Source organism: Stegodyphus dumicola, chromosome 1 (assembly GCF_044657685.1).
Source record: "Stegodyphus dumicola isolate Sdum_Otavi_A_Nest chromosome 1, ASM4465768v1".
NCBI classification, from domain to species: Eukaryota; Metazoa; Arthropoda; class Arachnida; order Araneae; family Eresidae; genus Stegodyphus; species Stegodyphus dumicola.
The window spans coordinates 212803783-212819314 of record NC_140768.1 but is presented as its reverse complement, the minus strand read 5'-3'; the positions used below and the strand labels follow the sequence as shown (position 1 = coordinate 212819314).

The following is a 15532-nucleotide window of genomic DNA, read 5'->3' as shown; positions in this document are numbered from 1 at the left end:
AAAGCAGCGAATGTAAATTAATGTTATTTTATAATTCAGGATGTCTTTTTATCTATGATAAACTGTTACAACATTATTGAACCCAAATTAAAATTTAATCTTTATAATAATGTAAAATTCAAAGGAATAACTGAAGCTCAAAAAGACAGTTTATGGCTATGATGTTGCAAGCAATTTCACTTTTATTTAGAAGTATTAAACTGCCTGAAATAAATAATTCCTTATCACATCTGCACTCATCTCCTCAGTCCGCATATAGATTTGCTGTTTCTAGATTAATATAAATTAAGTTCACAGTAAAAATTTATAATCATGAAAACCAGCAGACATACAGAAGCCAAAAGAATGTTAAATATGTTACTTAGCATCAATTCCCTTCAATTATGACCTTTCAACTCTTTCAATAGGTAGATTATAAGTAACATGTAATTATTAAACTGTATTATAGCGATATTCATGATAGACTATCTTACATTTAAAAGGTAGTACACTGTAATTAAGAATGATAATTTTGAAAGAAAACATACTTCAATTACTGTACTTAAAGTGGCAAAGTTTTACTAAAACAACTGTTCCTTTCTTATTCTATAACATAATGTTTTCAATGCATGATGTATTGCACACAAAAATACAGATGTAAATTTATTTATTTTTTATTTTTTTAATTTTTTATTTATTTGTTTACTTATTTGAGTTTAACAAAATATTTTTGATTTAGACTTATCCGTCCAAATGACATATTTATGTTAACATATCTTTTTAAAGAAAAACTTGTGAATATTTATATGTTTTCAGAATGTTTAATAACTCATAAAAATATTTATAATAATTATTATTTCTACAGAACTAATGTTTTGCGCTTAAAAATATACATTTATATCATTTGTGCATTTCTACTCAACTTTAATTTTTTAACAAAATCAAATTTGAAATAGTATGGTGTGGTGTGGTGGTGTATTTAATTATGGCAAAGCACACTAGGGCTATCTGCCTAAGAGGAGGGATGCCTTTCGTGGAGGACTTTCTAAGGGAAACTGGCTCGTATACACGTTACACATGGGGAAAACCACGAAAACGCCCATGCAGCCAGCCCGTTCGCGGGATTCGAACCTCGGACCGAACTACCAGTGTTCAGCGTCTTTACCGCTCGGCCGCTGGTGGGCTTGAAATAATAAAAGATCGAAAAAAAAAAAGAAAAAAAAAATTGAGAGAAAAATAAATTCGAGATATAAAAGAAATATGAGTATTTTTCAGCCTATTTTTATTCAGTGCAACTTGCTCATTATTCTGCTTTTCGGCAATTAACTTAAGACTCTTATTTTATTGTTTCCGCATATTACAACTTATTTTATTGTTTCCGCATATTACAACTTATTTTATTGTTTCCGCATATTACAACTTATTTAATTTTTCTCATTTTAATTCATTTAAGATTTTACATTTTTGTCTTTTGCATTCAACTCACTTCTCTTGCTTCGTCTAGTAATTAACTCTCTGTCGATAATCTATTATTTTCATACACGGCAATTCATTTAGATTACTTTTTATATTTGTACTTTGCGATTATCTATCTCACTAACAGCTCATCCTGCTCATCATTCCTCATTTTCTCTAGAAAAGCTGAAATGCTGAGGATAATGAGTGGGTTTTAACAACATTATTACTTATGAGTATTATTTACATTAATCACATAATATAATTTAATTCTCATCACAGTTTTGTTAATTTAAAGTGCCAATGAAACGAGTTTTGCACAACTTTGACGGGAAGTTTAATATAGCATTAGTTGCTAGTAAAGTAATGTGCATGCAATTGCTAGCTCTTCAAATAATATCTTAATGAATTGGAGTCTTATATCGCTGGTTTGTTGTAATAAATTTTTACAAATATATTTAGCTAGAATCCATGCATTTTTTTTAATCAAGCACATCCAAGCAAAGATTGTCAGTTAAGAGTATGCACCTAGAATATACTTTCTTTCTTTTTCTTTTTCTTATATTTTTTTTCTTCTCATTTTCACATTAATATTTTAGTTAATATATATTAAGTCTATGCTTTTTCTCATTTTCTATCTGAGGAAAGTTCTTATATTTTCGTCTCTTCTTCATAACAGCTCTGCAATATACTTTGTTCAACATAAACAAGCACCGAAAATATCTGTTACAGTTTACTGACACATTTCAGATTTATCATATGAGTTTGCATATTGGAAATTTTAAAATTATCGAGAATCAGTTTAACTAGAGTTTGAAATTTGAAAATTTGGGACACTGGATTTACTAAATCTCAGCGGTCTTCAAAAACATTCATGTTAGAAGAAATTACTAATTTGATAAAATTAATGAAATACTTTCAAGAAAACATATACATATTACATTTGCCGAGCATACGGGAAAATGGTTAGTGACTCTAACTGTTGTGCCGGAACGCCCGGGTTCGAATCCCAGAGAAGTCAAGAATGTAATTTGTCCGTCTCTTCATACGAGGCAATGATGGCCCACCTCTTAGTTGCCTCCATAATAAAAAGACTGCCACTTCTAGCATTAGTACTACCCAACGCCTTTAAACAGCTACAGCCCGCCATTGGAGGAGGGATATATATATTTATTACATTTAATTAAGAAGTTTTTTGTTTGATTTAACAATATCCTATGTATTTATTTCATTTTCGTTCTTTAAATACTCCCATCAGATTCCAGGCAATTGCAGATAGTCTCATAATTTTTCACTTCTGAGAGTCACGCAATGGGTTAATTAATATTTAGAAAAACGTATAAGTTTTAAACGTATAAGTTAACGTATAACTTTTAAATGTTTAAATTAAGAAACGTATAAGTTTGAGTAATACAGATTATCAGCATCAAGAGAAGACTAAATCCAGATTTTAAAATAGCAACATGCGAATTCGGCAACGAAGAACTATATTTCAATGATAGGTGATATCCTGAGGTTGAAGGAAGTCAATCAAAAAGCAAAACTGATTACAGTTTCTTTTACGTAATTTCTCTTAAGGAAAAAAAAATATTTTCTCAATATTACTAGTGATGGCTTTATGATTTTTGACCTAGTATAAAAGTTTTTAATTTTTATTACGCTCTTCATTTGCGGTATGTAAGAAAATATTTTATTCTATTTTCATATATAAGATTCACAGGTTATTAAAATCGAAGGTCTTGGTTATTAACATTCCTTCTTTGAAAAGTACGCCTATTTGCTCAGTGTTTCAGCCTTTGTTATTATATCATTGAACATCAACACATAACATTAAAATCAATTCTCAATTTTTTTTCATATAAAATGCAGTATTACATTGAACTGTAAAAGAACACAACTGTGAGTCGTTTCATGGCTATTTATTGAAGAAAGTTAGATTGTTAATTTTATAATAAATAGCAAGAAGTATACATTCATACTAAGTGCAAAAATTGTGTAAAAGTGTAAAATATAATTTTTGTCTTTTGTTTTGAAACGAAGCTGTAGGAGTGTAAGCCAGCGTAATGATGATATAACTTAATGCTTTTTGTAACTATTAAGATTTTGCGAATGACAACATAATTTAATGCCTTTTTGTAGCTATTAGGATTTGCCGAGTGGCAATGTCTAAAAAACGTTTTGATGTTACCAGTTAATGTTCAATCATTATTGCTTCCTAAGCTTAATTAAAAAAAAAAAAAAAAAAAAAAAACTATCTTATATTTTTATTTAAGAAAACCTTAATATGTATTAAGGATATATAAAAATGAATAAACCCTAAGCAAGCACTAAATATATTTTATTATAAAGCTAAACGTCAAATAATCACGCCGATAAGTAAAGAACTGCAATGGATTTCTGAATTAATTTTATGATTACAAGCATTTGGCGTCTGCTTCATGCAAGAAAAACATTAGCTAATAAATTTAATTTTTCTTTTCGTAACGTATTTTTATAAACGAACCATTTCTAGCATTTTAAATTATATTTTATATAATTTGTTCATGTAAGATAATCATTTACTGATTCCCACCATACAAATTATTAATAAAATCTTTAACAAATTTTTTGGGGGAAATACAACGAATCAGCATTTTCTGGTAGACTAGTAAATCAACTTTTTTTGTATAGTATATTATATATAATTTCCTGTGCAAGATATGCAGAGGAAAGTAAAGATTAATATTTTCCGCTCTCCTATTATTAAGTATATATATATATATTCAAAATATACAAAGGATCTTCAAAAAGCAAATTATATTTGCTATTATAATTTATTATTTATTATTATTTTTAATTATTATATTTATTTATTATTTTTAATTTATTTATAATTTATTTATTTATATTTAAGTTCAGTAAAATAAATAAACTGATTTAAAAATCGTCCTTCATCCAAATTGGAAAATATCGTAATAATTACATAAACGATTATGTAAACATTCTCTTGTTGCGTTTAGCATTATTATTCTTTTAATTAGAAACATCTTCGGCAACAAATAGATATTGCTGGAAAGATATTTATTTACAGATTCCTAAATTGATTACCACCTTTAAATATTAAATAATGTTTCGCATTGTTTAACTTTATTAACTCTTCATTGACGAAAACAATTACTTCTTCAGAGAGCGTATCATTAAACGCTTCGGATGCAGCTAATTAAGCAAATTAGGCTTAGTTGTATTTTTCAGTCTATTTATTTGAAGAGAGTTAGATTAGTAATATTAATTATTAAATAAGATAGCGAATTTGTCCTCTGAGTCGCAAGAAATGGAAATTTAAGGATTCTTAGTGAAAAATACATTTAAAATAAATATATTTGCATCGCTTTTAAAATTTAGTTTATGAAATGAGGAGAATATTTTAAGAATATTTAATATATTTATTGAAATGCGATATGAAAATGGAAAGATAGAAAAGTATTAGAAGAAAAAATATAAATGTGATTAGAGATAATTTTCTTAGCAAAAGTAATAATGTATAATATGTATGGCAGTTGCATAAAAGACATTAAAAATGATTTTATTAAAGATATTTATGTGTATAATAATTGCATTTTATAGCAAGAAAGAGTTTTTTAAAGATAATTCATCTTTGAGTTTCTTAATAAAGAACTAGTATCAAAAAAATTATGAAGAAATCCTTTTCGCTTGATTCTTAAATGAATCAACAAGATTGTTTCTTAAAATGTGAAACAGATATCATCATGTTATAACTGAGAAGCTTGAAATTCAATCGCGATCTAAACAAATAACATAATTGAACTACATAATTGAACTACATAAACATAAACTAAAGAATTAGTTGCGTATCCTTCCCTATCGGTGATACATGAATGAAACGAAGATTTAAGATCAGGATTACAGAGATTATATATTGATACTACAATACTTCCGCATTATTACTTTCGTATTATTCGTGATACTAAAATACCTTCGTTTTATTGTACTTTAATACATAATACATATATTTTTATAGTAGTATTAGTTACGTGTCTGATAATTTCAAAAATTGTAATTGAGAGAGTAATTGAGTTTTGTAAAAATTACAATTTTAAGCTGTATTTACTTTTGAAATAAAGAGTTTAATATAAAATTTCGGCTTTCCAACTATTTAAAGTTAAGAAGAGTTCGTATACAAACAGCTTTATTTTTTCTAATATAAAATGAAATGAAAGATTATTATCAGTAACATAGCAGATCTGGTTTGCGTTTTTAAATTTTAGTTAGGAATTGTAAACTTAATATTTTTTCTGTATTTTTCATATTTCCTCAGACCTGCTATATTATATATATAGCTACTTATTTTTCCAAGGCTTTTATAAAGTTACAAGTGACACAAATTGTAATACATTAGAACCATTCGCTTTTCTTTTAATTATTAAACTTAACAACTAAACTGATACTTCTACAACATCATAAATTGCTTCTTTAACTATTTAATTCTGAAATATTTTTACCTTCGCATGATGCTTGTTAAAAGATATTATAAGCTTTTATATAATATTATAAAACAAAAGTCATAACGTTACATTTATACAATTCTAAGAAGGAAGTTAGATTTGTACAAATAAACCAATCATTTTCGTAACTGAATTTAAAAAAGATATATATTTAAAATTTGAACTTGCAATACCAGATCAATCAATGCTATCAACTGTATACATTAATAGAATAAACAATATTGACAGATGTTTAGATAAGTGCAATGAAGTCATTAAAAGAGAAATTGTGTTCATTCAGGCAATCGAAGTAAATAACTGGTTGTATCTAAAAAATAGAGAACAGAGCCAAATCTAACGATTTTTTATACGCCAGACGGAAAATAATTAATTTATAGAACTTCACTGTTGTTTAGATAAGATGTTGGTATTAATCAGGAAAGTTTCTGAGGTGACGTCACATTTTTGACAAAACAATTTGTTTTCAAAGAACCAAGTTTTCAGGTTCCTGTAAATATGCGATTTAAAATGCAATCTGCAAAATAAATGTGTATCTTTAATGAAAATTAATCTTATTAAACAAAATTCTTTTTTAATAAACTGATTAGCATAGACTAATATTTTTTGAATTCTTTATTGTGCACTAAAAACACTAAGCTATAATTGTATAACTTTTGATTATTCTTAATAAGTGCTTTTTAGTTATTAAAATACGTTAAAAAATTTTTAAATTATTATTTTTTTTACCAGCTCGCTGAATTAATGTTAAAAACAGATGGTAGGTATAAGAAAAGTTTACTGTAAAAGTGTATTTAAGTGATCTTTCTTTTACAACTTTCACATTAATATTAAAGATTCTATTAAATTTTTATCTAATAATTTATGGCATCATCTGCGTTAAAGATATAAAAACACTAAATACTATAGACAACTTTATGACGTACTTCGTTTTAAGCCTCTTTTCATTTTTATTTAAAATTATTTTTAAAAAGCGATATTATCAATGATTTAAACTCCTGCATTTTTTATATGCTATGTTCAGTCAAAATACTGCCATACTTAATTTTAAATTATAAATATCATTGTTTTTACTTATCTTTGTAGTTATTTATATATTTATGCAAATATTAAATAAAAATTACTTTCATAATGATTTGATTAAAAGGGTTTTAAAGTGCTTAATTTTGTTATGGCATTTGTTTAATTTTAATTTTTATTCATCATTTCTTTTTTATTTTTATTAACTCTTCGATCTATTTAAAACAATTTGTCTCTTTGAGATATTTATAATTTTGTTTTATTGACTATTTTTTCTTTCTTTTATAAACTAGTTCTATTCTCCATGCCATGAAAACTAATAAATTAAGTGGCTATGTGGAGTTTTACTTCGTTGATAATGTCAACTTGCCTTAATATTGAATAGTTCTCATTAATAAATTAATTAGCAATTTTCATTTCGAATGCAAAATTTGTGAAATTAGACATTTAACGGAAAGTGTCGTGATTAAATCACGCAAATTTCTAATTATATGCATGAAAGAGTTTTTCTGAATTCTGCTTTTTTATTCTATTGAAAACGAATTTTAGTTTACCCACAGTCCCATTTTGTTTTAAGTCTAAACACGGAAATTACTGAAAGCATTGTCTCGAAAGCGAGCAGAAAGTAAAAGAAATGAAAATAATTCATACAGACTCAAGTAATAAATGAAATAAATTTTCCAACCCATGAAACAATCGAACTGGGTAAGTGGTAAAAACTCCCGGTCACGCTTAATGCTTCGCCGCTGATCCACATACACACACACACACACACGCTCAGCGCGCACACGCACGCTGCTTCTGAGCGCACACATGGCATGCAATATCATCTACTTACGCTTACATGAGTAATATTCCATCATGCTGGCATTGTAGCGGTAAGCCGTGCTAAGGTCCATCATGAAGTTCAGCTGCACGGCCGGCGCCAACACCTTGGTAAACAACACGTTGTTGCACTGTTGTAACAGCGAAAACCAAATAAAAATGTTGTGATTCGATGCTGGATAAGCAGTCAGTGTGCGCGGTGCACAATTTTATTACGCCTTTCACGGTGATTCTTCACGCGCGTATACGACCATTGGATTGTTTAGAAGATCTTCATTGAAATGTTTTATATGGGAAAATTATTTTAACAGAACTTTTCGTTACATCAAACACACCCCCTGTAAAGGAGTAAAAAGCAAACTGCAGCAGCGCCAGAACGTGTCTACGGCAGTGAATGATATTAATTCTTGTGTACGGTGTCTCGGTTTTCCACCGTGTGGCATAATTGAGCCTCCTTGGATAATCAGATTCGACCAATAGCCGCGCTTCCAGCCGAATGGAAGAGCGAAGTAAACCCGAACTTTTTTCCAGTAGATGGATCGCCGGGTTCCCGTATTTGGCGATAATATCAAACTAGCGAAACGATTTGGCGCGTTTAATTTTTTTATTTGTTTATTTCTTTTCCACGTTCGTATTTTATGGCCTTGGTGTTTTTCGGCTTGAGCGAGAGTTTTTTCGCGCTCGGGTGGTTTTTGGTGTTGAAGTCACGTGAGTCACGCTTCGTGATGCGTTATTGTTCGCCGGGCGAGAATGATGGAATATAGAATTTAATTCGCTTTATAGATGCAGCCAATATTTTGTTTTGCACAGGATTTTAAAGTCGCTGAGCAATGTGGAAGCAGAAACCGACAGCCAGTTTTAAGATCCATACGTAAATTTAATTCTCGCCAAGTATTAGAAAATTTATCCACAGGTCTTGTGTTGCCACTCCGACCCGAAAAAATTCAGTTTTTCCTTCAATAATGAAAGTCATAGTAAGTGTTGGATTAATTTAATTTTAAAAATTTGTTTGGTACGCATACTTTAGCAACAGCAACGTTGTTTCAGCATGGAACAAGACTAGTGATTTTAACATGTTGTTAGTCCCCCCCAGAGTAATAATAAATTAATATTGTAATAATAACAACTTATATCATATTAATTATTATATTATATAGTATTATGATTATGTAACAATAATAATTTATATTGAGAATTAAAATTCTCATAGTATGTCATATAAAAGAAATATCGGAGAATCAGGGCTTTGCTGTATGTAAAATAGGTAGATTCTTATATAAAGAGCCATGCAATAATTGGATAAAAAAAAGGTATTGTAATATTTATTATTTTTATTGTTATTATAAATCTCAAATTATCTGATATGATGTTTGCAATAAATGTCTCGGAAAATTTTCACATTCTTTTTTCATCAATTCTTCAAAATGTGATACCGTCATCAGTTAATAAAGGCAGAAGCTGTAAATTGACTTAAATTCCAATATAATGAGAAATTAAACTTTAGAAGAAACGTTATTATGTCCCTCGCGCCATTTCAAGGGCTTGAAAAACAGTCAATCTTGCTTAGAATGATATTTCATGGTGAGAATGATGAAACGAAATCAGAACCTGTCATCTTTAAATTGAAAGAAACACCACTAATCCTCACTTGAAAAGAAGAGTAATAGGGAAAGAAAGGGAAATTTGCTAATTATAAAATACTTCTAAGTACTGACTGCAAAGCCAAAAACTTTGCTTGTATTTTTATCACTTTTTTTTTTTTTTTTTTAAGTGCATTAAAAACATTTATCCATAGTAACTTTCAAAGCAAACAAACTGTACTTAATTAATCATTTATCTGCATACAAAATAGTAAATTTTTGTTTTTTGTTTGTAAAATTTTATTAAGTTGTTAGTAGTTTGTAAAAGTTTTTTTAGCCCAATGTGGCGTTAGCCCAGAAGGGCTATTAGTCTCGAAAGTGCAATTTGCGCCCAATTACTAAAAGCGTTGAAAAACTTTTAAATTGTTGCCGCTAAATATTATCGCCCTGTATTATATTTAAAGAAATTAAATAGTGAAGAATCTGCATTCAATATATGTATGTTTCTCGCATTGTGAATAAACAACGGTACCGAGAGCCATCAAGTTTTGAATACCGTAATCCACCACCCGAACACTAACATCTGGTAGCCCGAATTTTGAATTTCGAATTTGTTTTATTGTCTATTTCATATTTGGTAAAATCTGAAAGTTTTCAGATATTTTTATTATTGTTTTAATAATTTTTTCAAAAAAAATTAATGAATGGTTAAAAGAAAGGTACTGATATTCGTAACGTTCATTTATTTGCATCGGATATTTTAAAATCATTTAGAGTTTTAAAATGCTGCCTTTTAAAAATTTGAGAAAATTTAGTCCTAGACTGACATTTTGAAAGAACTTTATATGGGTCTTTTTTCTTCAAAAAGCAGAAAATAGACCTGTATCAGATTCTCTTGAAAGCTCACAGCGTTTCAATGAAATTAACATCAACTTAAGGTTGAAATTTTGTCTAATTCTCATGTTCAAGTTGACTTTCTTCTTTCACGTGGGTACTAAAATATTTTAATAAACACTTACTATTTAATTATGTTATCTGCAAAAGTAAACGACCTTGATGTGTTAGAAACCAACGCTTTTTAATGTAATTGTAAAATTGAAAAAAGAGACAATTTTAGCAGTAATAATTAACTACAGTTAATTCTAATAATTATGCAAGTATAAAAAAAATCCCGATACTTGAACTTCGGTAGGAGATTTGGTATTCCAACATTTAATATTTTTACAACTATTTATCAGGTAATGAGATAATGTCCAACGTGATCAAAAATTTAAATAAATAACTAAATAAAATATTTCAGTGATATTTTGTAACAAAGGACAGATCAAGCTCGAGAAAAATGTTGGGTAGTTGCTTAAATTCATATGAAAGAATTTTTAATGATAGTAATATATTTTGAAAGCAACCCTGAACGAATGGACTACAAACCTCATATCTTATACGAATTAAAAATCTTAATATCATAAGCTAATAGCTTTTCATTCCTTTTATTTTATTATTATTTTTTACTTATTTATTTAACTTAAAGTAATGTTAATCTACAACACAAATTTGAGAGGGGGAGAAAAAGCAAGACAGAATGAAAGAATTTTTTCCTCTCGGTCTATGTATTTTTAGGAAATAAGCAAAATTTAAATAAAAATTACGATGAAAGGCAAATGCAATACTAAAAGGCCTAAGAAAAATCTAAAATATCTTAAACATGTTGCTAATTCAACTAAAAGCAGCTAAGAAAACAAATCGTGGGCATTCAGAATTGGTAAATTTCTTGAGCAAAATGATATTTTCTTCTAAATAAATTAATATATATATATATTAAATAAATACAAGGAATAGGGGGCTGTCATTTATATAAATACAAGAATTGTAGTTTCATGCAGTTATTAAATGTAAGAAATGATAATTACAGTCTCTCCTCCCCTCCTTTTCTCGAATAAATAATAGCATCCAAAAGGAGTTTTCAAGGCTGTGTGATGCAAATCTGAAGCATTTTCTGAAAGGATGATCTTTTACAAGGAAAATCCTAAAGTGCCCCTCTCTTCCTTTACGATATTCAAATAAGTTATCCATTTGTATCGGATGGCCCAAAATAAACCGAACCGGATACGGAAGACCTCACTTGCTTTGAGTTCAGTTTACCTTGGGCCACCCAATATACAAATAAACAATATTAAAAATTGGGTTTTATTCGCATCATTGAGGGAAACATTCATAAGCTCCTTAAAAATTTTCTACGAAGTCTCCTAAAAAGATAACATTTTATTAATTATATTACTTCCCGTCTATAATGCGCTTCGCTGTATTCTTGCTTCGGATATTAAATGGATATTACCTAACGTAACACATAAATTTAGTGATCTGTAATGTGCGTACTAAAGTAAAAAATAAATAAATAAATAAAATCGGGTTTTCTTTAAATAAATTTTACCATCTGAAGAAACTGAAATTTAGATTTTCATTTAGTAATAGCCAAGCCAACGGTGCTCTTTGCCTGATGGGAGATATGCCTTCGTAGAGGACTTCCTAAGGGAAAATGGCTGGTATGAAAAATCCATGCAAGCAAACCAGTTCGTTTAAAATCGAACTTAGGTCGAAACTCTGTAGCAAGATCCGTTAATTAGTTTTTTGGTTAATTAACTGAAACCTAAGTGTAAGAGAACTGCCATCTTAAGCGGAGTTCCTCGCCAATGGTAGAATGAATACTGGGAGTTTGACCTGTGTTCGATTCTATGCTCATGTTTGATTTCGTGGCAGACAGCTCTCACGAGCTATTCCATATTCAAATAACCTAACCGAAAGGAAGCCTTTGTGGGGTACCTTAAGGGAAACTGGCTTGTTTTTTTTTTTTTTTTTTTTTTTTTTTTTGTCTCAGATGAAGAAAAGTACAAAAACGTTCATTCAACCAACAAGGACTTGAATATGGTTCAAATTACCAATATTCAGCTGTCAAATTCAATCAGTATCTAATAGGAATACCTAGGTACGTAATTAATAACTGTTATTACTTACAGTAATGTTACAAACGTTCATCATATTAATCACCTCGATATATATATAAAAAATAAAGCTATAAATTATGAAGTTCTTTTATTACTTTTAAATTACTTAATTTAAAGAGAAATAGTTATGAATTTTAAAGATAAATTGAATCTTATGAATTTTTGAAGCAGCGCCCTGAGTACAGACAACTTTTCAGGTATCAATCAATTCCCTTATAGTTACTGTGTAAACTTTTGGAAGGATTCCAATAAACACAAGGTCTAACATCAAAATGAGGCCCACCAGCAGTCGAGCGGTAAAGTTGTTGAATATTGGTAGTTCGGTCCGAGGCTCGAATTCTGCGAACGGGCTGGTTGCATTCCCTTAGAAAGTCCTCCATGAAAGCACCCCTCCCCTTCGGCAGATAGCCCTTGACGTTTTGCCGTAACCACATAAATCAACCAAATCAACTTACATCAAAATGGCTTCTTCAGACCACCAAAGTTGGGAGCTGTAAATACGCTGAAGCAGTGGCTTTAAACTCAGAGACTTTTACAGCATATTTAATTTTTCATATGGTTTATTACATAGCTGCCAACACGCTTTCATATTTATGTAACTTATATAATTTGTTAACTAAAATGAATAAAAATGATTTTCAAAATTTATTATTAAATAAATATAACTATATATTGTTAAACGGCAAACCTCTCATTCGGTAATCTCGAGTGATCTCATAATGGATTGCCATCCTCGTTATAATAATGTGTTTATTTCTGAAGATGAAATGGCCAGTTTTTCACATGTATAAATGTCTCCGATTATGTTTTTAGGGAAAAGTATCTCCTTATATTTGTACTTCCGTCATATCCGGGAAATTATTCTCATTGCTTTTTTCAAGCTCAATTATACACACATTTAGTTTCGAAAATTCTCTCTGCCGCTGATCTAAACGTATACAATGTAAACAAACAACCCACGTGCTTCCAGCGGGTTTCGGGAGCCGAGGATAAATTTGGCGATTTAGTTGGCGTCGAAGAAATTATTCCACCCGCCTCGGCAACCCCCGCGATCTCTGGTCTGGAGAGGCGGAGGTAAAGAGCGAGGAGAGCAAAAGACGTGACGCCATTTGCTGGAACGGCGAACGTTGACGTCACGAGAGTATTTCGGCCAATCAATGGTCCGCAGGACGCATGCCGGAAGTCGCGATATATTACATGCGAGAGCTTCTGAAAAAGCTGACTGAATGCGATACTGGCAAGTCTCATTCCGTTTCTATCTTAATTCTCGCAGGGAAAAATATGGACAGCCGGAGAAAAAACAGTTAACAAAACACTTAATTTAATGATACTTTGCCTAAAAATAATGCTTTTTTCTTATATGGCAAAGCAAATAATAAATTGACTTAATTCGAAAGCATTTTTTTTAATCAAACTCAGTGAAATTTCCCTTAATTTGCGCAATATATTGCTAACGCAACATCGTGCATTCCAGTTATGCATTAACAGAGACTTGTTCTCAGTATATCCCCGCACAAACCCATACACAAATTTAAAAAATAAATAAATAAATAAAATCCAGTTTTATATTATGCCTGAAGGGATTTTTTTTTTTTTTTTTGAAAAAAAAGATAATTTTTTTAAAAATATATGACGTCCGAAGGGAGGGTTTTTTTTCGCTTACACATACATACACGTTTCAAGAGCGTGTATTCTAAAAATATTTAAAAACAGCATATCTTTAAAATTTCTGATAGACAATATCGCGCGCTGGAAATAAAAATGGTTTATTCCGCACATTATTACAATTGCTGGCTTTGAAATTATTGAGCTTTTTAATCCAAAACCGTTAAATTTTACAAAATATGAAATACATTTAATAAAACAAATTCCAAATTCGGGCTTGCTTCCAGGTTCCCTTGTTCGGGTGGAAGACTACGTTATTCAAATTTTGAGGGCTTTAGGTATCGTTGTTTTTTTACAATGCGAGAGACATGCATACATTCATGCAGATTATTCATTATATAATTTCGTTAAACGTAAACCAGGGAGATAATATTTGGTAGCAACAACTGGAAAAGTGATATGACGTTTATAGTGATTCAATACAAAATGCCTTTTCGAGTCAGTGGTATGATCACCGCGGTCCCCCGACCTGACACCCCTGTATTTCTACCTATGGAGATACGTGAAGTCCATGATGTATGAGGCGACAGATACATCAGACATGGATCTTGTCGCCAGGATCTTGGAAGCGGCAGCATGTGTCTGTGACACACCTGCCCATTTTGAAAGTGTCCGTGAAAACATGCGTCGAAGCTGTGAAGTATGCATTGTGGCGAATTGAAGGAATTTTGGACATCCTCTGTAAATTAACCATGTTAATTACCGTATTTGACGGCATATAAGACGCACTTTTTTTCCTAAATTTGGTCTCAAAAAAGTTACCTGCGTCTTATACGTGAAGGTAATTGCATTCAATAATTGTTTATTTGGCTTTTACGAAACGTGAGAACTAAAAGAAACCACGCTATTGAAACTTTTTTTCCTTGTGTGTGGCTGTCTAAATAAGGGTGCGTCTTATATACCGTCAAATACGGTAATATAGGTCATATTTTTTTCGGACATCTTTTTTTTTTTTTTTTTTTTTTTTTTTTTTTAACTTAACTCTTGCGAACCCTGCCCTCTAGCGGTCGCAGTTCACATTTTCGAACACAAAATCCTATGTAAATCTTGTTTGTCATGGGGTAACAAACCAGCATATTACGTTTGAAGCTACCTTTAAGGGCACACTGTAGGTACCTGCTGGCATTACAGGAAAATTGTAATTCTTTTCTATAGCTGTTCAAAAAAATTACCTGTAAGCAAAATAATTAGAATGCATTGCAATGCTCCCCAATGTTTTCTTTTACTGTTTAATTTTGTAACGCAGAAGCAGTTTTCATGTGATAATGTTCAAGTCGGAAATGCAGAGAAAAATTTTTCTCTTCCTAAAATATATAATTAGCAAAGTTTTTTACTCTGTAAGGTAATTACTTAAATATTTCTGAAATAACTAAAATACACAAAACTTTCATCTGGAAGCCAGCTAATTTAAATCATTATACTAACTAAGCTATAACTTCAGAAGCTTATAGAATTTGATTTACCTTTAGTATTCTCACCATATTAATGTTTATTAATAATGTATTAATGA

At 30.0% G+C, this 15532-nt stretch overlaps 1 protein-coding gene across 4 annotated transcripts in view; it reads right to left on the bottom strand.

The window, feature by feature from the left end:
* Positions 1 to 15532, bottom strand: part of LOC118196992 (uncharacterized) — a 443070-nt gene that overhangs the window by 248513 nt on the left and 179025 nt on the right. The window contains exon 1 of one of the 4 annotated variants that reach the window (XM_035368461.2): positions 7798 to 8254. The exons of the other annotated variants lie outside the window; for them this stretch is intronic. Within the exon in view, the coding sequence (XP_035224352.1) occupies positions 7798 to 7855 (58 nt within the window). The 5' untranslated portion in view covers positions 7856 to 8254. Of the gene's footprint in view, positions 1 to 7797; positions 8255 to 15532 lie in introns of those variants that run through there. 4 annotated transcript variants of the gene reach the window in all.